Below are 21754 nucleotides of genomic sequence, written 5' to 3'. Positions count from 1 at the left end.
CGGTATAAATTATTCGCAGCCTCTTTTTACCTGTAACAACTAAGCAGTGATATTTTCAATAATGCCGAGCAGTGGTCTTTTTAGTAATGCTGAGGCCCGCCGGATGAATCGATACTGATTCCATGACTCTGTGTTTTTGCTCTTTTGCCAATCCCACAAAACTACGACTTATGCAGAAATCAGTCTATTTATATAATTAGTAAACATTCAGTTGGGCTTGCGCAGTTCTCTCAGCTATAAATCAAGCTAAATCACTGGCAGCCCGATAAAAATGAATATATTTTAAGTTCCGCTCCCCCAGTTTAGTAGTATAAAAACTTTAGATTATTGAAATATAATCATATATAGCGTATGATTTTGGTGCATTGTGACGGATTGAACTAGAATTAAATAATGCGTGCGCATACACCTATTTCAAAAAACTTTGTCATCGCCATATAGGCCATTCCGAGACGGAAATGGTTTCGTTGAACACAAAGAACATTGAATCAGTCTCGCAACACTAAGATCCATGTTCTTGACGAGAATAAGAAAAGAAGCAGAAACACAAGTCATTGCAGCTATTCTTGGACCTTGGAATGACCTATCTCCTATCGCTTTTCGCCAATCGCCTATTGCCTATCCTCTTTGGCGATGACAACGTTTTTTGAAATAGGTGTATGTCATCGTAGGGTGGTGATGGGCTGTATTTTGAACTGTAAAAACGTGACTTGACCTTAGTTTTTTGTTTCAGATTCGTGAATGGCCATTTTCATTCATTTCTCGAAACAACGTGATTTGACTGTTTTTAAAACGATCCTTTCGACGAACTTGTCACACGTCACTTGGCTTGTTAAATACCTAGCCTTATTACACCACCTGGAGCTTCACCTGGTGTATAATGTAAGAAAAGTGTCACTTAACCTATTCTGGCATACTTCATGGAATTAGTCTTTGGAGCTGTTATGGAACAGCCTATTCTTCCTCCAAATCCTTCACACCCCTTGTTTTGGACTGTGAAAGGATTTGTTTTCGTCTTTTCCATCATCGGAAATGGTTTCGTAGTATATCTAATGGTAACTCGAACTCAACTTTTAAAAGTCATTTCAAACTGGTTCATTTTGTCGCTGGCGATAGCAGATCTCCTTGTTACTGTAGTAGTATTTGTTCCCGAGGTTTACTTCTTGTGCTTTCGCGACAACATTTTCCCGTGGAACTTCAAGCTCTGTTATGATATGCTGACAAGGACGTCCTGTTACAATCTGTGCGCGTTAACTTTTGAGCGCTACGTTGCTGTTGTAGAGCCCTTGAAATACGGTCGTCTGACCTGTAAAACTAGGTTGATATTTTTAATCATCGCTTCTGTTTGGATTTTAGGGATAGTTTCCCCTTTGCCTTATTACATCTGTTTCCGTCTACACCATTTCGTAGCTTTTCGAGCCGTCATGTTGGTCTTTCTTTTCACTGGCGAATTTCTTCCAACTGTAGTTCTAGTCATGGTATATGCCAAAATGATCCTTGTAGTTCGAAGGCAAGAAAAAATGGTCGAACGACAGAACAAGCAAGTTCAATACAATTATGGTTCAGTATTTGTACAGAAAAACAGATATGACAGAAGAAACCGCTCAAACATCCAAGTCCTTGGTGTTATACTTTCCGTATTTGTTTTATGTTACTCAGTTTCGTGTTATAAAGGTTTTATCAATTACGTCTTATTTAAAGACGTTTCGTATTGGACTATTTACGTCACTCGTATTTTGTACCAACTCAACTCAGCAGTTAATGGTTTTGTTTACGCGTTATTAAAAAAGGACTTCAAGCAAGAAGTGAAAAAAAATCGCATATAAAATATCGAATGGACGAATCGGTAGAAAGCATCCTTAGGACTAGTCTGGAAATCACCTTCACAGGTGACGTATAAGTATCCTGATTAAGACTATTTAGTGAAGTCTGTTCTATTAATGCCCTGGGAAGGGAGCTCGGAGGACGGACGCGACCTTTCCCTAAAGATATGAATTGATCAGGTTTACCACATTGTTTTCTTTACAACTATAATTTATTACTTTTGATTTCAAGATCCATACTAATTTGTACTTTAAACTACACGTCAAAAATAGAAATGTTTTGAAAAATTGCTCCTTGGCTGGATAACAGAAAAATCCTTTGAGTCCAAAAGTGTTTCTCCAAGACTCAGTGACGCTGTTGAAGAACCAGTGTCGAAGAGTCAAATGAAGTTTTCTGTTTTCTTATGCGGTGCCATTTACCATCAATTTAAAAATTCATGAATAATTAATGTCTTTGAGATGACCTTTTACCCCCGTCTCTAGACCATAATCCTTTTCACACTGCTTTTGTTCTTTAATTATGACTATTGTTCCTGTATTCTCTAAGGAATCAAAAATTTTAATATGAAAGAATTCTAAAAACTATTATGGTCTAGAGACGGGGGGTAAAACGTCATCTCGCTTCAGGCTTATTGAATCAATTATTACTTCACGATTTTATAATCCGGCCATCTTCTGCTTTTTAAGCTACTTATATTTTCATGACTTCATATAATTTGTTTTACGCATTACTTATTAGATATTAGGTCATAGAATTCGCTACATGCATATAGTCGAACACGTATTAGTTTATGATACTTTTTTAAAAAGGATGCCATAGGGCCTGACATCGTAAACACCTTTATCAGCATCTTGCTTTGGAGACAACCAGTACTCAGCACCAAGACCTGTGCCATTGGCGGGAATCACGATCAGGTGATCTGCATCCGGTTTTACTCGATTCTGTAGAACTATTTTCCAATTATTTCCTTTGAACTCGAACTCTGTGGCGTAGTACTTCTCGACCATATCAATAGAAGGGCTTGAATAAACTGCTTTAGCAAACCTCTCTTTTGGTCCTTTTTTATAACCTGTGTCCATAATTGCTTTAGCAGACTGCAGGTTTGTGCCATGGTAGGACACAGGCCACTCCCCTTGAGCCTCTTGGGTACGTATACCGTCCGGGCCGAGCCAGGTATCTGACCCGTAAACACCGAGCACTTTGACTGCAAATCTCTTCCAACCATACGGTCGCTTGTATGGCTTCCCTCCTCTCATGTATACCTTACCATCGTCGGATTCATTAGTAAAATCGTAGTTAAAACGAGGGGCTAGTTCGTCTGTATCGAGCTGAAATTCAGGTCCCGTGCCTGGCGAGCGCACAAGCAAGAAAATCGTACCGCCCGGGGGCACGTCGAGACCGGAGATCGTATGATGTTCCTCCAAAGGCCTTCCATCAAACATAAGTCGTTGGTCCCTCGCAGGTATATTTTGCTGTACTTCAACTGCAGCTTTTACCTCGGCAATGGTGTGATGGCCAGTAACACTCACAGTAGTCGTAGCGCCTGTGATGGTCTTGACATGGACCTCAAACGATTCTCCCTCGGGAACATTTTCCAATGTTCTTGGTATATAGGTGCAGTGAAATAGCTTGTTTATCGTTAGCTTAGGTAATCCTTCGCCTGCTGGGCCATGAACGACTTGAAAACCAAGAATAGCCGTGAAACCAGCTGCCATAAGCTCCAAATCTTCATTCGACAAGACCTTCGACATAGTCTTAACTATAGCTTTAAACAACGCAATGTTTGCAATTGTTATATCTTTAGCTTTAGTTATAAATGAATCAAGATCCCAGGTTCAGTAGATATGAGCGGAAGTTAAACTTCAATTGCTTGGAAATTTACCCTACTCTCCCTCCCTGATTTCTATGGCTATTCTATATATTTCTGGGGGGTCTCTATCCGTCACACCCCTTTTCCAAGAATTTCAAAGTACTGCGATTGGGCTTCCTGTGGCATGACCTGGTGACTAAACGTGATCTGCGCATGGTCAGTATTCTTTCAGCAGTGACACGTCGACTCGGTGAAAAACTGCATCAAAAATTTGTATTTTGGGCTGAAATATTTGAAAAATAACACCGATTTAACATGACTACCCTTGCTGAACAACCGTGTTATACACTCGTTAATATATTGAGTGATTCTGAACCTCCTTCGGAGCAGAAACTCAAGGAAGACATCGGTGAGTATGTGGTTCTTACAGTATTATTGATATTCTCCTCCTTTCCTAAATGTCGTCTTCATTTTTATCTATTCTGTTTTTATTTTGTCTCTTATTGATTTTGACACTGATTTACTCGAATTTTTGACGAAAAATTCTGTGTTGACTGCTTGTGAACTTGATCAGCTACCCATTGAACTTTTGAATAGTCTTTCAATCTTTAGAATCTAGTCATTCGGTAATAACATAATAATAACATATCTCTGCCAAATTCCAAGGTAAAAGAGGGTTTTAGATACGGAGATACCAGCGATTGATTACAGCTATTTAAAAAAAGGCTGAATACTGCTTTATACTGAATAGTGCATTCCAAGACCGAAGTGCATTGTGGTTCATAGTGACATTGTCTAAAGTAGGATTAATAATAATCATTTATTCTATTATTAGTGTATTCCATCTGAAACAATTTACTCACTACGTGTAGAGAATTATAGTTGCAGTATAGTTGCTTGGAATGCACTATTCAGTATGCAGTATTCAGTATTCAACCTTTTTGTGAAATAGCTGTATACTCATAATTGAGTTGAAATGTAAGGGTCAACCATCTTTGTGTCCTATTGTGGAGCACAAAGATGGCGGCCAAATAACCAATGTTGAAAATCACTTTTATATTGCAACCACTTCAATATTTTCATAACAATAACAATTAAAATTAAGTTAACAATCACCTACTAAGTTAAAAATGCATTATTTCAATCAAATTTTCCTATTTTTAGTGCTTTGAAAATGTGTCACAGAATTATGTGACAGAATTTGACTCATAATAAATCGAAAACCAAACATCGATAGTACAAATTATTTTGGTAAAGTTTTTTCTTATGACCGCAAGGAAAAAAAGATGGCATAGAAGGACAAATAACACTCCAAAAGTATAACCAAGACCAAGTTGCATGTTGCTTTTTGTTCGTTCTGATTTCTCAAATAACAAATGATTAAAGACAAGATGCAGCCCAAAAAATGACATGGACGAGGACGAGAAGCATTTTTTTACTGACGTCACAGTCAGAAATATTATTGAAGTATAAAGCTTCAAAACTTAAAGACGCAACATTCAAATGAAGAAGTATTTCACCATTCAACTATTTTCTTTACATAGAATCAATACTGAAAAAATTAGGTGGGTTAGGTGCACTTTAAGGTGACTCCATAATAATATTGCAAGTGAATTTAAGGATTCTTTTACCTACAGCTGTATTGATGTTCTTCTTTAAATCGGTAACTGGTCATGACGGCCCCTTGTCATGACGCCCCCAGCCATGACGCCCCCACGTATACCATGACGCCCCCAGTCTGTACTACCATGACGCCCCCAGGTAAACCATGACGCCCCTAGTCTCTATTAACACTTATTTAAGAAGAAGTTTAACGATAATAATATGGCACTACGAACCCTCGTAAATCAAACACTATTGGAGTTGTTTCATGATCATTACGGTTTTAAATAACTCGTTTCTACGCTTCACGTATCCACGAGTTAAAAACGATACATACAAGCTGGCGAACACTAAATCTCTGTTAAGCGATGTAATTTTTGAATTTTGTCCTTAATTAGTTCCAGAACATGATATAGCTGAATTAGAATCATTGAGATGCATTAGGAATCCAACCATAATTCTAAGACATTTTCATCGATTAAAACTTTTACTTCGTGCGATCAAGTCACGCTGTTGTTATGAAGCACTCTCAACACGGCCCGTGATCAACATTTCGGAATGCCTTTATCGGCACGAGAAACCTATAAAAAATTCTTCATATTTAAAGAACATCATTTCGGTGCATTTGGAGTTCTAGAACATCATGTCACAAAGAACATTAAACCTTTTTTGTAAGGATTGTTTTTGAGACGCGCACCTTTGTGTTTCAAACTCTTTTGTTATTTACAGTCAAATGGATAAATGGGTCTACTTCGATAGCTTTTTCAAGTGATTTCGGCAATCTCCGGGAAAGACAAAATATTTCTTCAAGGCATCTGTTTACAGAAAAGGTTTTGAAATTACGAAAGGAAAGTTGAAGAATTTCAACCTCAGAAGTGAATTAGACAGTGAGTTGAGGAATCGAAAGTGACATGTGAAGGTGTATTACAAACACGATGCGTCACGTCAATGTATCACGTTTGTATTTAGATTACAGTAATATCATAGTATGCTCTTTTGATTTATTTTCCATTTTGTAGCTCTAGAATATCATTTTGATATGAACTCTGAAATTCTTCTGTAATGATTGTTTTTGAGATGCGTTTTGTGTTTCGTGTCACCAAGCGAAGACTTCAAACACGGAGGACTTGTGTGACAACAACAGTGTAACGACTTGTCGATTAAATATGGCAAACTACCCGATTTATGTGAGCAATCTTTGTTTGCTTTCCGGAATATTTATTAAAAACACACATGTTTCTCTTCCAACAACGTTTATATGAATAAGGAGGCTATTAAAGTAGAAGAAACATTACGAATGAGTCAAAAGCTTTAGACGCGAACGAGTTGCTGTGATGACAAACCCAGCAATGAAAAGAACTTGTAAAGTGAAAACGGCAAACTACCCGATTTTCATAAGAAATCTTTGCTGATTTACCAAAATATTTAGCAAAAACACACATGTTTCAAAATTACGAATAAGTCAAAAACTTCCTATGCCAAAGAACTATTATGTTACAAGTCTGCGAACTACAACTGCTGAAAACAACTTGTTCGTTCGAGCATAGTTAATGGTTGTGTCAAAGGTTTTGATTCTTTTGCAATGTTTTTCCTACTTTATTCACCAGCACTCTCTTTCTTTTGTGGTATATTTTCAGTGCCAAACTTTTGGAGGGTTTTAGAACTTATGCTTAAGCGAAACAATAATAGGAAAGATGATCACTAGCGTTCTTACGGCAACCACGGCGTACGAACTTGAATTACAAATAATTTATCGGACTTACGAAATTTTGTTGTCAACTTTTTTCCTTTTCGTTATTTTTTGTCGTTTATGGATTTATACTATGAAATATTGTTAAACTTCTTATTAAATAAGAATTAATAGAGACTAGGGGTGTCATGGTTTATGCTGGGGGCATCATGGTAGTACAGACTGGGGGCGTCATGGTATGCGTGGGGGCATTATGGTTGGGGCGTCATGACAAGGGGGAGTCATGACCGTAAACCTTTAAATCAATACTTTTTATCCCAGAAAAGGGTGATATCAAGATCAAGATAGATGCTTTGAAGAAGGTCATTCAGTTGATTCTTAATGGAGAAAAAATGCCAACACTGTTGATGACAGTCATCAAGTTCCTGATGCCACTACAAGACCACACCATTAAAAAACTGCTTCTTATCTTCTGGGAGATTGTCCCTAAAACAGGACCAGATGGGAAACTACTACATGAAATGATTCTTGTCTGTGATGCCTACAGAAAGGTTGGTACATCATAGAACTTTATAGATAAGTACATACCTGTAACAATTATTCACCAAAGGTAAAGTGAATATAAGAGAATGTTTACTGAGCCACACATCTTTGAGCGGGGAGGTAAATATTCACCATTATATTTAATAAGCCTGAGGTGAATAATTGTTTTAGTGTAATTTTAGACTTGAATATCAGAGAAAAGACAAAATTCAGGATCAAAAAACATCTTAGTATTACTTTTGTGAGCTGGCAAACTTTGGGAAATCTCATGACCACTGCTTGAGCAGTTAATATCATCTCAGAATCACTGGTCACTTAGCCACTCACAAAGCGTGAAACTCTATATTCAAGTCTAAAATTATAATTAGTGTTATAAGGCTAAGTAATTATGAAAAAAAAATTATTTGATGCAATATAATAACCAAGGGTTTTTAAATTTGCAAAGTTCAGTATGGTTCTAAGGTTGTTTCAAGTTTAATTAGAACTGCTGTAGCTTTACATTTTAACAAGCAAAGTTTATATAATACAGTATTTACATGTCTAAACATACAATTTATCTGTATAACTATGTATATATACTGTATCATGTATCTGGGGACATACATTCTGTAGTGGTTAAATTCTAATACTATGAGAGAATGGTCTTATAGTGCATGTGATAGTGCAGTTGTATTTGAAGTCAGTGACTGCTCTAATTTGATAAGTTATCATTGATTTACAGGATCTGCAACATCCTAACGAATTCATCAGAGGGTCGACATTGAGATTCTTATGCAAACTGAAGGTGAGATTTCATTTGGTGAAATATCATTTCAAGAAATTAGTTTTATCCAACTATCCAACAGTGTACCCCAGACTCTACCAATGATGTCTATAATATAGACAAAAGGAGATTTATTACACATTTAGGATCAGTATCTGTGTTATAAAGCCGTGAATGAAAACCATATCAGTGGAGTGATACTATATCACTTCGCGGTAAAGTGGAAATTGCAAATTTTGTCATTTTATCAACCTTAAATATCTAATAAGCAAAATATTACTTGTATGCTAAGAGCTTGATATCTTTTTTATTCACTCGTTTTCCATATGATATCGCTCACTCGTTCGGGATATGATATGGAAACTCGTGAATGAAAACTATATCAAGCTCTTAACATGTGATAATCCATATATAATGTTTTGATATCTTTTGTTTGATAGGAACCAGAGTTACTTGAACCTCTTATGCCAGCTATTAGGAACTGCTTGGAACACAGGCACTCCTATGTGCGACGGAATGCTGTTATGGCCATCTATACCATTTACAAGTAAGATAACATACCATTACTTACTGGCATTGCTTTTTTGCACAACTAAGAACAAAAAATTGAACAATTTCCAAATAAATTCTAAAATACCACCATTTTGTTACCATGAACCTGGGCGCGAAACTTAGAATTACCATATACATTCATATAAATGCAGCCATTTTGTTGCCATGAAAGGGGGACCATGCCCCGCTCAGCCCTCTGCCTACGCCCTTGAGCTTTCCATTAAGTTGAATTGAACAGTCTAAGCAGCCAGTACTCAAATGATCAGTATAACTTGGACAGTGCCCTGATATTCTTATACTCATCTCATGGTTTTTCTTCTAGGAATTTTGAGTTTCTTATCCCTGATGCTCCAGAACTTGTCCATACCTTCCTGGAACAGGAAGGGGATGCTTCATGCAAGAGAAATGCCTTCATGATGCTAATCCATGTTGATCAGGTAAGAAAAGTGCATGGCATTTACGAAAGCAATACAATATACTGTCAGTAGTTTTAAGCAGGACTTATAACGAAACATGTTCAGCACTTATCTTGACTAACATTTTGTATGACTAAATAGTAGATATTAGAGTTATTCATGCCAGTCTATAGGTCACTTTCTATATGATTGTTTATTGTGTTGATATGACTAAATAGCAGATATTAGAGTTATACTCATGCGAGTCTATAGGTCACTTTCTATATGATTGTTTATTGTGTTGACTCAAATGCCTTGACTTGAAGCAATTATTTAAAGCCAATAGAGGATTCCCATAAGAGTATAATTCTAATATCTGCTAATTCAATTCTGTTCAGTCTCACCATCTTATAAACCTGTCTTCCTTTGAATATTTTGACCAACTAACCTTTCAAAGTGAAGTAACTAATGGTCATGAATGATGCCCCTCATTTAGTTGCAGTTTTTTCAAAATCAGGGAGTTTGGTTGGGGGAGGGTTGGGGTATAATGTCAAAGCTTCTTTGACATAGACACAGGGCTTAAAATAACGACCAGCTGGGGTATAGATACCAGCAAGGTATAGATATTTCCTGATCTGTATGCATGTACTTTGATGTTTTCAGGAGAGAGCCCTTGAGTACCTGAGCACATGTATTGACCAAGTGAACACTTTTGGTGATATCCTACAGCTGGTTATTGTGGAACTTATTTACAAGGTATTGGAGAGAACTTCTGGGCCATGTGAGAAATGAAATGATGGGGAATGTGAAATTTGGAAAATATGTTAATTTTTTAAAATGCAAACTTTTATACAGAAATATCAAAAGAAGGGAAATTAGGACATGTAAACTTCATATAGGATGTTTAGACAACATTGTTGGAGTAAAAAATAGAAATTGAAAAGAAGAAACTTAGAAAAGAAAACAAGAATGAAAGATGAAGACATGAACCAAAGATAATATCAGAAAGTAGCCTAAGTATCTAGATGCTGAAGACAATTAAGAATAACTGTTCTTTATCACCAGGTGTGTCATGCCAATCCAGCAGAACGTTCAAGGTTCATCCGCTGCATTTATAACCTGTTGAACTCATCCTCGCCTGCCGTTAGATATGAGGCTGCTGGTACTCTTGTCACCCTCTCATCTGCACCTACTGCTGTCAAGGTAAACCCTTCAATGACATGTTTCAGCACTTTGCAATATTAGGAACTTATTCTGTACTTTGTTTGCACATGGTTATCACAGCCATGTTGACTCATGTTTTTTCCCCCTGCAAATGATAAACATGACCAGGTTTTCATCGTTTTCTTGTACATGTATTTCACTTTACCTTTTGCTAACTTTCTCACCGCACACAAATATTCTTTCGTTTATTTACTACTTGGAGATTTTTTGTGATTCCTTTTCACTAATGAAAAAAAAAGTTTTTACAAGTGCTGGTCAACTGACGCTTCACACTTGTCATATACTGTATCGTAAAATTAGATTCTAAAATGCTCTATTACGTGTAGCTTGGAACCTTTGTTAATACCACCAACATAGTCACCATATCTTTGTCTTCTTGAAAATGATTGCTAATCACCAATAAAAATATGAAGTAAATGTATTATGTTTTGCTTCATCTAAAAATATAAAATGTATTTACAGCACTTCTTAATCACACATGAAATTGTACAACTTTTGTTGCAAAAAATACAGTTTTTGTGGTTGCCAATCAAAATGTTTCCATAAAATTGTCAGAGAACACAATGTTTTCAAGGGCATACATGCCTATGGAATGTCATGGATACACCTTGATTGATGTCCACTAAAACTTGACTAATGATGACTACAAATTGTACAATTATGTGTGTGTTATTGAAAAGCCTTGCAGTATAATTGATCACTAATTATTTTATTGTCTTCATAGTCTGCTGCATCATGCTATATTGAGCTGATTGTCAAAGAAAGTGACAACAACGTCAAGCTGATAGTACTGGACAGATTGATAAAGCTGAAGGAAAACCCAGCACATGAGAAAGTACTGCAGGTAAAATGACCAAACAACCTTTGCCTGCAAAGCACTTTATAACTGACTGATTTTAAGAGTAAATGCTTTGAACCCTGGTGTTGAAGTTTGGTGTGAATTGTGATTGTCTGGGTGAGTGTAGTCTTGAGAAAGACTGTTGATGATGGTGACTGATGTTTCGTCAACCTGAGCGGAATTCATCTTCAGAGTCCAGTGAGAAAATGGTTTTCCTCTGATTTTCAAGACTACACTCACCCGGACGATCACATTTCATGCCAAAAAAGACTGATTTTAAGATAAACAAATTTTTTTCAATTATTTGATGATTTAATTATTGTTTGACAGGAACTTGTGATGGATATTCTACGTGTTCTTGGCTCACCTGATCCAGAAGTCAGAAAGAAGACTCTTCAGCTTGTGCTGGATCTGGTTACTTCTAGAAACATTCATGAGGTAAAAATACCCAATTCCTTATTGCTACCAACATATTTTTTTTCCTTTTTTTGGATATACATTCATGGGTGGTGTACCTGCACTCACTCCCTCCTATGCAGTTAATTCTGGTTCAACATCTTTGTGTAGGGTTTGTTAGATCTCTGCCTTGATTTGAAAAGTGTTTTCTCCTGATTCTCTGGTTTTCTTCCTATCCCAAAACCTGTCACTGTAAATTCCAATTCAATCTCCTTTTTAGCTGCTCCCAAAGTTTTTGGGGCAGATGAGGTTAGAGACGCTTCAGGTTTCGATGCTATTGATATTTTTTAATGCTATTATTTTATAAAGATCATTATTGGTACATCTTTGTCTATTGCTGATAGTTTTGTTTTGTACTTTTGTACCAGGTTGTGGCGGTGCTTAAGAAAGAAGTGACAAAGACCCACTTTGAAAGTGAACATGCAGACATTGGTACTTACAGACAGGTAACACTTTGGTAACATTGTACTGCAAAATACTGGGTCTCCATTTTGATAGTGTTTACAGAGTTACAAATAACAGCTGATCACTTGCCCACAACCAGTCAGGTTTTGGCTTGGTCATGGCTTGGTCATGGCTTGGTCATAGCTTGGTTTTGGCTTGGTCATGGCTTGGTCATGGCTTGGTCATGGCTTGGTCATGTCTCAGTTTTGGCTTGGTCATGGCTTGATCATCTTGGTCATGGCTTGGTCATGTCTCAGTTTTGGCTTGGTCATGGCTTGGTCATGGCTTGGTCATGGCTTGGTCATGTCTCAGTTTTGGCTTGGTCATGGCTTGGTCATGGCTTGGTCATGGCTTGGTCATGGCTTGGTCATGGCTTGGTCATGGCTTGGTCATGGCTTGGTCATGGCTTGGTCATGGCTTGGTCATGGCTTGGTCATGGCTTGGTCATGGCTTGGTCATGCCTTGGTCATGGCTTGGTCATGGCTTGGTCATGGCTTGGTCATGGCTTGGTCATGGCTTGGTCATGGCTTGGTCATGGCTTGGTCATGGCTTGGTCATGGCTTGGTCATGGCTTGGTCATGGCTTGGTCATGGCTTGGTCATGGCTTGGTCATGGCTTGGTCATGGCTTGGTCATGGCTTGGTCATGGCTTGGTCATGGCTTGGTCATGCCTTGGTTTTGTTTTGGTCATGGCTCGGTCATGGCTCGGTTTATCTTGGCTTTAGCTCGGTTATACTTTGTTTCTGGCCTGACATTATACTAGTCAATATGACCGGCAAGGCAAAAATTTGACTGCACAAGTGCCAATTTGGCCGGACATTGTCCAATGACCAGCAGTTATTTTTAGCCTGGTTTATTATCCAATGAATAGAGTTGTTATTCATTGTAATGTTGAGGATGTGTCTGATGGTTGGTTGATTGAACTTTCTTTATATTTAGATGTTGGTTCGTACTTTACACACTTGCAGTGTCAAATTCCCAGATGTTGCCAATTCCATTGTTCCCTTGGTAAGTATACTTGTCTTTAATCTGATTAAAGTTGTTTTGACTTTCTTATGAAGGTCAAATCAGTTAGTAATACAGTATCTATTTAAAATTTCACTAAAGTGATCATGATCACAAAGATAATCCTTTCACATGTAGTACGTTTTGTAATCTTGTAATTTTGATTATTTTTAGTTGATGGAATTCCTGGGTGACAGCAATGAACAAGCAGCTTTCGATGTCTTGGTGTTTGTACGGGAAGCAATCCAGAGGTTTGAGCAGCTCAAACCAATTATCATGGAGAAGCTGCTGGAGAATGTGCACATGATCAAGAGTGTCAAGTAAGTGTTTCTTTAAAATAACCTGCATTTCATAAACGAGCAGTACTTTAACTGCAATGGTCCTCTGTTCAGCAGTAAGCTCATTCCTTGTGTTTCGTACTCTGTACCCTGTTCACCCCAGACCTGTAAACATAAGGACTCTATTTAAGCTAGCCTTGCTAAAGTAGGTGTGCCTGTACAAATATTGACTTAAATAAAAAAATGAATGTTTAGGAATTGTTTAGGTTAACTACAGTATCAGCTGTTCGTGCATGGCTAACTAAACGATTTTGAAGCCTTGCTTTATTAATTAAACTACTTTGGGGATGTAGTTTTAATCCTGTTTAAAGATGGCAGCCAAAAAAAGGAGGGACATGTGACAGAGAAATTATAAGTATTATTTATAAATTATAAATAATAACTAAACAAGGTTAATATTGGTGTAAATTGGGTGTTATTGAATAAAGAATATTTTACCTACTTACTAGTCTAATGCATACTGGAGTATTGCAGTTTTTGCTTTGATGAGATTTTCACTTTGAGACAATATACAGAATAAGATAGATTCCAGCAATGAAAGTCTTACCAATATGTATGCCTTTGTTTCCAGGATACATCGTCATGCCCTCTGGATCCTTGGGGAATATGCCACAGCCAAACCAGAGATCATGAATGTAATAGAAGAGATCCAGAAGGGACTTGGGGAGGTGCCAATTGTTGATGATGAACTAAGAAAAGCAGCTGGAGATATGCCTGAAGGTAAATAGAAGGGTTCGTTAATATTATATTGCTTTTACAGCTAACAATAAACAAACAGTTAATCCTTCAAATTTCTTGAAAAATGAAACAACCTCTTGGCTTATCAAAGTCAGAGCAGAGTTAACTCACAGATAGAACCCTGAAACAACATCTGGGCTTTTCTAAGTCAGGGCATGGCTAACTCACAGATCAAACCCTAAAACAACTTCTGGGCTTATCTAAGTCAGGGCACATCTAACCTACAGATAAAATCCTGAAACAACATCTAGGCTTATCGGAGTCAGGGCTCATCTAACTCACAAGTCAAATTGGTATACAGGGTGTTGGGTTTGTAGAGGGAGGGGAACAGGAGAACTTTGGGAAAAAAACACCTTTTAATCAAGGGAAAGACCCAATAAACTCTACTCACATATGTAACACATCACCCCAGAGAGGAGGGACGAACACAATAGCACAGCATAGCACTGGCCATCCTTGATTAGCCCAAGATCCTATGATATCAACACTATTTGTTGACTTATTTGTCCTTTTTCTTGTATCAGCTGGGGAGGAAGCCCCTGCGGCAGGAGGAGGAGGGCAGCGGCTGGTCACTGCAGATGGTACCTATGCTACACAGAGTGCATTCTCACAGCCTGGGTCCACTCCAGGACTTGCAAAACAGAGTGAAGAGAAAAGGTAACGATAAGCACAATATATTGCACCAACTTCAGTAGTTACCCAATCCAGAGATGTTCTATTTTGCACCCACTTCACTAGTTACCCAATCCAGAGGTGTTCTGTATTGCACCCACTTCAGTAGTTACCCAATCCGGAGATGTTCTATTTTGCACCCACCTCACTATGTAGTTACCCAATCCAGAGGTGTTCTGTATTGCACCCACTTCACTAGTTACCCAATCCAGAGATGTCTTATATTGCATCCACTTAACTAGTTACCCAATCCAGAGATGTTCTATATTGCACCCACTTTACTAGTTACCCAATCCAGAGATGTTCTGTATTGCACCCACTTCAGTAGTTACCCAATCCAGAGATGTTCTATATTGCACCCACTTCAGAAGTTACCCAATCCAGAAGTGTTCTATATTGCACCCCACTTCACTAGTTACCCAATCCAGAGATGTTCTATATTGCACCCACTTCACTAGTTACCCAATCTAGAGATGTTCTATATTGCACCCACTTCACTAGTTACATTTGTTTTCATAGACGGAGTTCGTAAGACAATGTAATGATATCAAAACATTGATAAACAATGAAGCACTGATACCTAATTAAAATTTGTCAAAAAGATGTCAAAAAGCAATCCAAAACTTTTGGAAGTGTTCACGATACTGCATGTTAGGACAGTAAGATTGAAATGTATTCTTTTGTAGACCTCCTCTTCGTCAGTACTTGATGGATGGGGAGTTCTTTGTTGGTGCTGCTATCGCTGGTACACTTTCTAAACTAGCTTTACGTTACTTGGAACTTGAACATGAAGAAAGCAAGAAGAATGTAAGTAGCTTAGCTAGACCTTTTAAATTTATGATTCCAGCCATATCCTTATCGTTACATTGTTCCACCCATGGATCCTACATTTCCACATTTAAGTGCCTTTGACACCTGAATCAATATTTTCAGCATTGATTCTACATGAAGTAAATAGTAGAATGGTGAAATATTTTCATATGATTTGAGTGATGCATCTTGAAGATATCAAGGTTCATACTTCCAATAATGTTAATGAGTAAGACATTGATCATTAGGAGACATTTGAGTTTATATATTATCATTTGTAAATTGAATCAATGATTAAGTCTATGAGAAAACAAACTTCCAATAACCTTAACCCTGAGTAAGACGATGATGTTTTATACAGAATACTCTACTGTCCCAGAAAAGTTTTGTAGATTTAATAATTCCTCCTTTGACGTCACGTCATTAACATATTGGAAGTATAAACCTGGACATCTATGAGATGTATCACTCAAATCATATAAAAATATTTTACCATTCAACTTTTCAATTCATGTAAAATCAATGCTGAAAATATTGATTTATGTGTCATATGCAGTTAAAATATAGCAAGGATGGGATGAGACAATCCCACACATTCTTGTCATACAAGTGCGCTGACCTCATGTGTTTGTATTATTTTTAGACGTTTTGTGCCAACTGCATGCTCATCATGTCAAGTATCCTGCACCTTGGAAAATCAGGCCTGCCTAACAAGGTACTGTATTTACTGCCCCTGATATATGTAGTAATCTCTTTTCTCTTGCTTTCTTGCTGCTTGTTCTTCCTCCACCATCAGGGCATTCATCATCATCATCAACATCATCACCATCATCATCATCATCATCATCACCTTTATCATCAACATCATCATCACCTTCACCTTCATCATCATCATCCTCAACATCATCATCATCAACTTCATCATCAACATCACCCTCACCATCATCATCAACATCATCATCATCATCAACTTCATCATCAACATCATCATCACCTTCATCATCATCATCATCATCATCAACTTCACCACCATCATCATCACCTTCATCATCATCATCACTTTCATCATCATCATCTCTTACGATGATGGGTCAATCAGTGATGATGGTAACTAATGTTGTTAAATAATGATGATAATATATTTAGAGTTGATAGCTAATGTTAGTAAATGATGATGATTATATTGATGATGATGATGATGATGATGATGGTGCTGATAAAGTTAGTAAATGATGAATTGGATGAATGATAATAATGTTCTTAGCTCTAGTTATTGTGTACATCTCATTGCTTGTTTGTTTTTTAGGCTATCAACGATGATGATGTAGACCGTATCTCTATGTGCATCCGTGCTGTGGCTGAGCGTACACCACTCATGCAAAAGATCTTCACCTCAGATTGTCGTGAATCACTGTCAGCCATGCTTGACGCCAATAAACGCATGGAAGATGACCAGAAAGTCAAGGTGAGTTTACATTATAACTAAAGGAAATGGAGGTTATTTACCAGCCAGGAGGCCTGGATAAGGAAAAACTGTATTTAAGGTCTTTCATGGGCTAATTCCATAAGTCAGTGTTTTTGCTCTTTTTTCGATACTGGATATTGCTAACACACTGACTTATCACATTACTTGGTCCATTTTGATCCTCGTTGGCACTATACGGCGATCTCCAATCACGTCGCTCGTTATATATTTTGAAAATTTTTAGCCAATGACAGAAGGCGTCCTATTGAGCAAAATCACTTCCTGTTCAAGAGTTTGGTCGGGTTTGTTTTACCACCATTTTGATTGTCTCATGTCTGCTTGCTGTTCACCTATTTTTATAACATCCTCTGCTTTATGCTAACATTTAGTATAGTGATATTAATAGTTATGCATTTTTTTCCAGGCTAGTGCAGATAAAGTGATAGCAATCCAGGCTGATGACCCAATATCATTCCTGACGTTACTCTCCAAGTCTGAAAGTGGAATCACTGAGGTAACCTGCCCAGCTAGTCTTATTCTATTACTTCCCCATTAGATTATATGCTATGGTCTTGCATTTGCTATTTTCTTGGTAATTCCCCAAACATGCACATTATTTTAAACAAGTTTTGTGGGCTGACCTATGAATGCTTGAGAGAGAGAGAGAGAGAGAGAGCACATTTTAACCACGTTTTGCACACACTCTCCAAAAATGATCCATGTGATATAAATTTCTGGGAAGCACCGGTGGTGTGCGCTGCTAATGCGCCGCCTCTCACCAATGCGGCCTGAGTTCGAGTCCTACCGATCTCGTTGTCGTATGTGAGTAGAGTTGTTTGTTGTTCTTTCCTGTGCTTTGAGGGTTTTTCTCCGGGTTCTCCAGTTTTCCTCCTTCCTCAAAAATCAACCTCTAAATTCTAATTCCATCTTTGGGCTTTCGCCTAGTTTGAAGCCTACCTCTGTTATGATTGTCCCACGCTGTGATACAACAGCGAAAGCTTTGTAGATTTTTTTTTCTTCTTTTACCACCAAAGCTCTCAGACTGTCTTTCCTTATTTACTAAATTTATTTAATAACAGCTGATTCTCTGAGTCCCAAAGGTTAACAAATGATACTTAAAAATTATCAAGAAAATCAGCCAGTGCATGTTAGCCTGCATAGCAGTGCTTTGGGGGGGGGGGGGGGGGGGGGGGGCCAACACTATGCAGGCTTGTGCAAGTGGAAGTGGTATATAACTAGAATAGTCTTATTGCTGTAAGACAAAGCCTATAATAAATTAATGATATTAAGAATATTATAATGAAAAACCTGTTGAGTGCTGTAATTACAGTGGAACCTCACCTTAGGGATATCTTCATTACGAACAGATATTTAGGTCCTATACATCCTTTGTCTCAAAGACCTAACCTCTATATTACACTTTCTTCTGGTTGTTATAGAGGTTCTACTGTAGTTTGAACTGTTTTACCTTTTGTCTTCAGGATCAGTTTGCAGCAAGTTTGTCACAAGCTGTTGGAACATCATCATTGAAGAATGATGAGGAACTGCAAAGCTCAAAACTCAACAAGGTGGGCAGATAATAAATCAGTATCAATAACAGACTATCCTGTTTGGCAGAAACATGTTTTTAGTGAACAGATGTTAGGAAAAGTTAATTTCTTTTATTCTTATTCGTAGGAGATTTTAACATCAGCCATGTCGTGGGGCAAAATAATATAAATTTACTCCTTTAGAGATCGAATCTCTCGTCAGCCAAGAACATTGCACTGTTCCTGTCTCACCCCATGGCTGTCATGAAAATCCTACTGTGCATAATGTTTTACATTCTTATAAGTATCGTTCAAACTCAAAAAAAAAATTATCTCAAGAGAATGATGATATGAAATGGGAAAGCATTCTGTAGCGACAGAGCAATATCCTGATATTATGATTTCATTCCATACCACAGGTAGCCCAATTGACAGGTTTCTCAGATCCAGTCTATGCTGAGGCTTATGTCAACGTCAATCAATACGACATTGTATTGGATGTACTGATTGTCAATCAAACCGCTGATACCCTGCAGAACGTGGCTCTAGAGCTTGCTACCTTGGGTAAGTCAAGATTTTCATTTTTATTGTTTAATTGTAATTTGTTTGTTTATTATTATTATTATTGATGGTAGGTGATTTGAAGCTGGTGGAGAAGCCCCAACCAATCCTACTGGGCCCTAATGATTTCTCCAACATCAAGGTAAGATCAACATGTCCACCAGTAACCATATACTGTAGGTCTTTTCTGACTCCCATCAACAAGCTGGGTCTATCTGGGATACGAACAACACCATATACATCATGTTCACATGATGAACAAAATATATTTGTACCCAAGCTAGACCACAATGCACCATGTTAGCGATCTTGGGTCTCTCACCTCTCCCTTCCTGGCAGTCAATCAGACAAGGCCCTGTAACTTTATGCATAAAATCGTTTAATTTTCAGGCCAACGTGAAGGTATCTTCGACTGAAAATGGAATTATCTTTGGCAATATCGGTGAGTGTCTTGTCACATCTCGTTAACTAAAACCACTGATGTTTTGATGCAACTAACCAAGATAAGGTTCCCCATCTTACCCTCTCCCTGCCCCCCACTCTCATTGCTTCCAGTTCGACCCTGTTGAAACTGTACCACCCCTGTGCTTGCGAGGGTGAATAACCATAACAAGATGTAATCACTGATTTGATCCTCATTTGGTGTTCCTTTAGTTTATGATGTTAGCGGTGGTAGTGGTGATCGTAACTGCGTTGTTCTTAATGATATTCACATTGATATCATGGATTACATCCTGCCTGCTTCCTGTACCGACTCTGAATTCAGACAAATGTGGGCCGAATTCGAATGGGAAAACAAGGTATTTTACAGCGAAAAAAACTTTTCTGAAATGTTTTTCTTTCTTTGACGCGGGTCGGCAAGCGCAGTGCTACGTAGCTTTGACACTCACCCACGCACTTGGAGCCCAATAGACCTCTGTAGCTTGGGTGTGATGTTTTGCCAATTTCAGACCACTTGTCATTCTCTTGAGTATCATTCCTTGTTTGGATGCAAAAAAACAACAAAGAATCCTATTTTCAAAGGAATGACACGTCGTCTGAAATGAGAAAACAAACGCCCAAGCTAAAGAGGTCTGTCTATTCGTATAATGATTTTAGAGAGAAAAATAACTAAAAGCGTCTTCCATACTGGCTACTCGCTACTGCACTGTCTCTACACGGTCAAAGAAAATGAAACTATGAAAATAAGTTGTCAGGATTGCATTTTGTATTGATTAAGTGTAATTTTGGACTCCCTGTGACGTACGCTGCTAGATTCCAAACAGATACGCGCCCTAATCTCTTTATTGCATTGAACTTCTGTTTATTGATTTATGATTCACCTCTGATTGGTCATTGTTGTTTCTGCAGGTGACGGTAAACACGAACATTGCTGACCTGAAAGAATATCTGGACCACCTGATCAGATGCACCAACATGCAGTGTCTTACTCCTGAAAAGGTAATACCGCTTATGAAATTACTTTTCTCGTCATTACTTTTCTCCAGTTTTGAATTCTCTCATACTCGGGCCCCGTCCACAGGTATTCAGAAATTTTTGAAATGGAATTTTTTATTCCGTTTTCAAAAAGTCATCCAATTCGCGAAGAAAAAAATTCCACTTAAAAATGACAACAATTATATCAGCAATCACAGCCCCCCTTCCCCCTCCCCCTTCACCCCCCACCCCCCAATCCCCAAAATAGCCAACATCACTTTCTCATGTCCTTAACGTCTATTATTTCCTCAGGCTCTGGAAGGGTCCTGTGGCTTCATGGCAGCCAACCTGTATGCGCGCAGTATTTTTGGTGAAGACGCGCTGGCCAATGTAAGCATCGAGAAGCTGCATGATCAGACTGGTGTAACTGGACACGTTCGCATCAGGGCTAAAAGTCAGGTGAGCATTGAACTCGTATGTCAATTTTATGAGATAAAGACTGAAGTGCGCGCAAACCTAAGGTCGGCTAAAAACATGGTAACTTGGGGCTTTTGCATTGCATCTGGGTTAAGGATACTATAGTAGCGTAAAAAGATTTTGGTGCGCGCAAAAATACCTGACACGTAACAAAAAAAAACTATGGGAGAAATAAAATAAATAGTGTAAAACTATTTTTAATGCCGGCGTAAGACCAAATTTGCCGCGCGATGGAAAATTAAAATTCTTTTAAATGCGTGGCCTGTTGATGTGCTAGGGAAAGACACAATGTTGCGCGCCCTAGAAGAATTCTTTAGGAAGAGAACTTGTTTCACTACCACTCCCGCATTCATAGGCTCTCTTACAAGTGCTTCTCTGGATGTACTAAAATTATAATTCTTTGTTTAACAGGGAATGGCTCTAAGCCTCGGTGACAAGATTAATCTCTCACAGAAGAGCAACAAAAATTAAAATCGAAAGTAAAACTACAAGATATTTCCAGACGTTTTGTCACAAATGTGTCGAGAATTGATAATTGATTATTAGATAATGTGATGATTAGAAGATTAAAATAAACTGAAAATCAAAACAGTTGTGTTGGTG

The 21754-nt window shown here is 37.9% G+C and overlaps 3 protein-coding genes across 3 annotated transcripts; 2 read left to right on the top strand and 1 right to left on the bottom strand.

Moving 5' to 3' along the window:
• Nucleotides 1-907: 907 nt before the first annotated feature.
• Nucleotides 908-1826, top strand: LOC116298111 (octopamine receptor beta-1R-like). Its single transcript, XM_031706480.1, has one exon. It carries the CDS (start codon nt 921-923, stop codon nt 1824-1826), a length of 906 nt encoding a protein of 301 aa, XP_031562340.1. The 5' UTR covers nt 908-920.
• Nucleotides 1827-2004: 178 nt separating this feature from the next.
• On the bottom strand, nt 2005-3699 carry LOC116298081 (uncharacterized). Its single transcript, XM_031706432.2, has one exon. The coding sequence runs from the start codon at nt 3573-3575 to the stop codon at nt 2613-2615; it is 963 nt and encodes a 320-aa protein (XP_031562292.1). The 5' UTR covers nt 3576-3699; the 3' UTR covers nt 2005-2612.
• Nucleotides 3700-3848: 149 nt separating this feature from the next.
• On the top strand, nt 3849-21742 carry LOC116298079 (coatomer subunit beta). The gene is made up of 26 exons (XM_031706430.1): nt 3849-4043; nt 7248-7477; nt 8191-8253; nt 8673-8779; nt 9107-9221; nt 9843-9935; nt 10245-10382; nt 11128-11247; nt 11572-11679; nt 12066-12143; nt 13080-13148; nt 13320-13465; nt 14055-14203; nt 14746-14878; nt 15580-15700; nt 16347-16418; nt 17010-17168; nt 17593-17682; nt 18650-18736; nt 19117-19261; nt 19333-19400; nt 19649-19700; nt 19913-20058; nt 20609-20698; nt 20987-21133; nt 21563-21742. The coding sequence occupies exons 1-26, from the start codon at nt 3950-3952 to the stop codon at nt 21620-21622; spliced, it is 2880 nt and encodes a 959-aa protein (XP_031562290.1). The 5' UTR covers nt 3849-3949; the 3' UTR covers nt 21623-21742.
• The last annotated feature ends 12 nt before the right edge of the window (nt 21743-21754 follow it).

This window comes from Actinia tenebrosa, unplaced genomic scaffold (genome assembly GCF_029948245.1).
Source record: "Actinia tenebrosa isolate PJP-AT-01 unplaced genomic scaffold, QUT_ActTen_1.0 PGA_scaffold16__25_contigs__length_10494907, whole genome shotgun sequence".
Lineage (NCBI taxonomy): Eukaryota > Metazoa > Cnidaria > Anthozoa > Actiniaria > Actiniidae > Actinia > Actinia tenebrosa.
The sequence above is the reverse complement of the archived record's forward strand: the minus strand, read 5'-3'. Positions and strand labels throughout refer to the sequence as shown.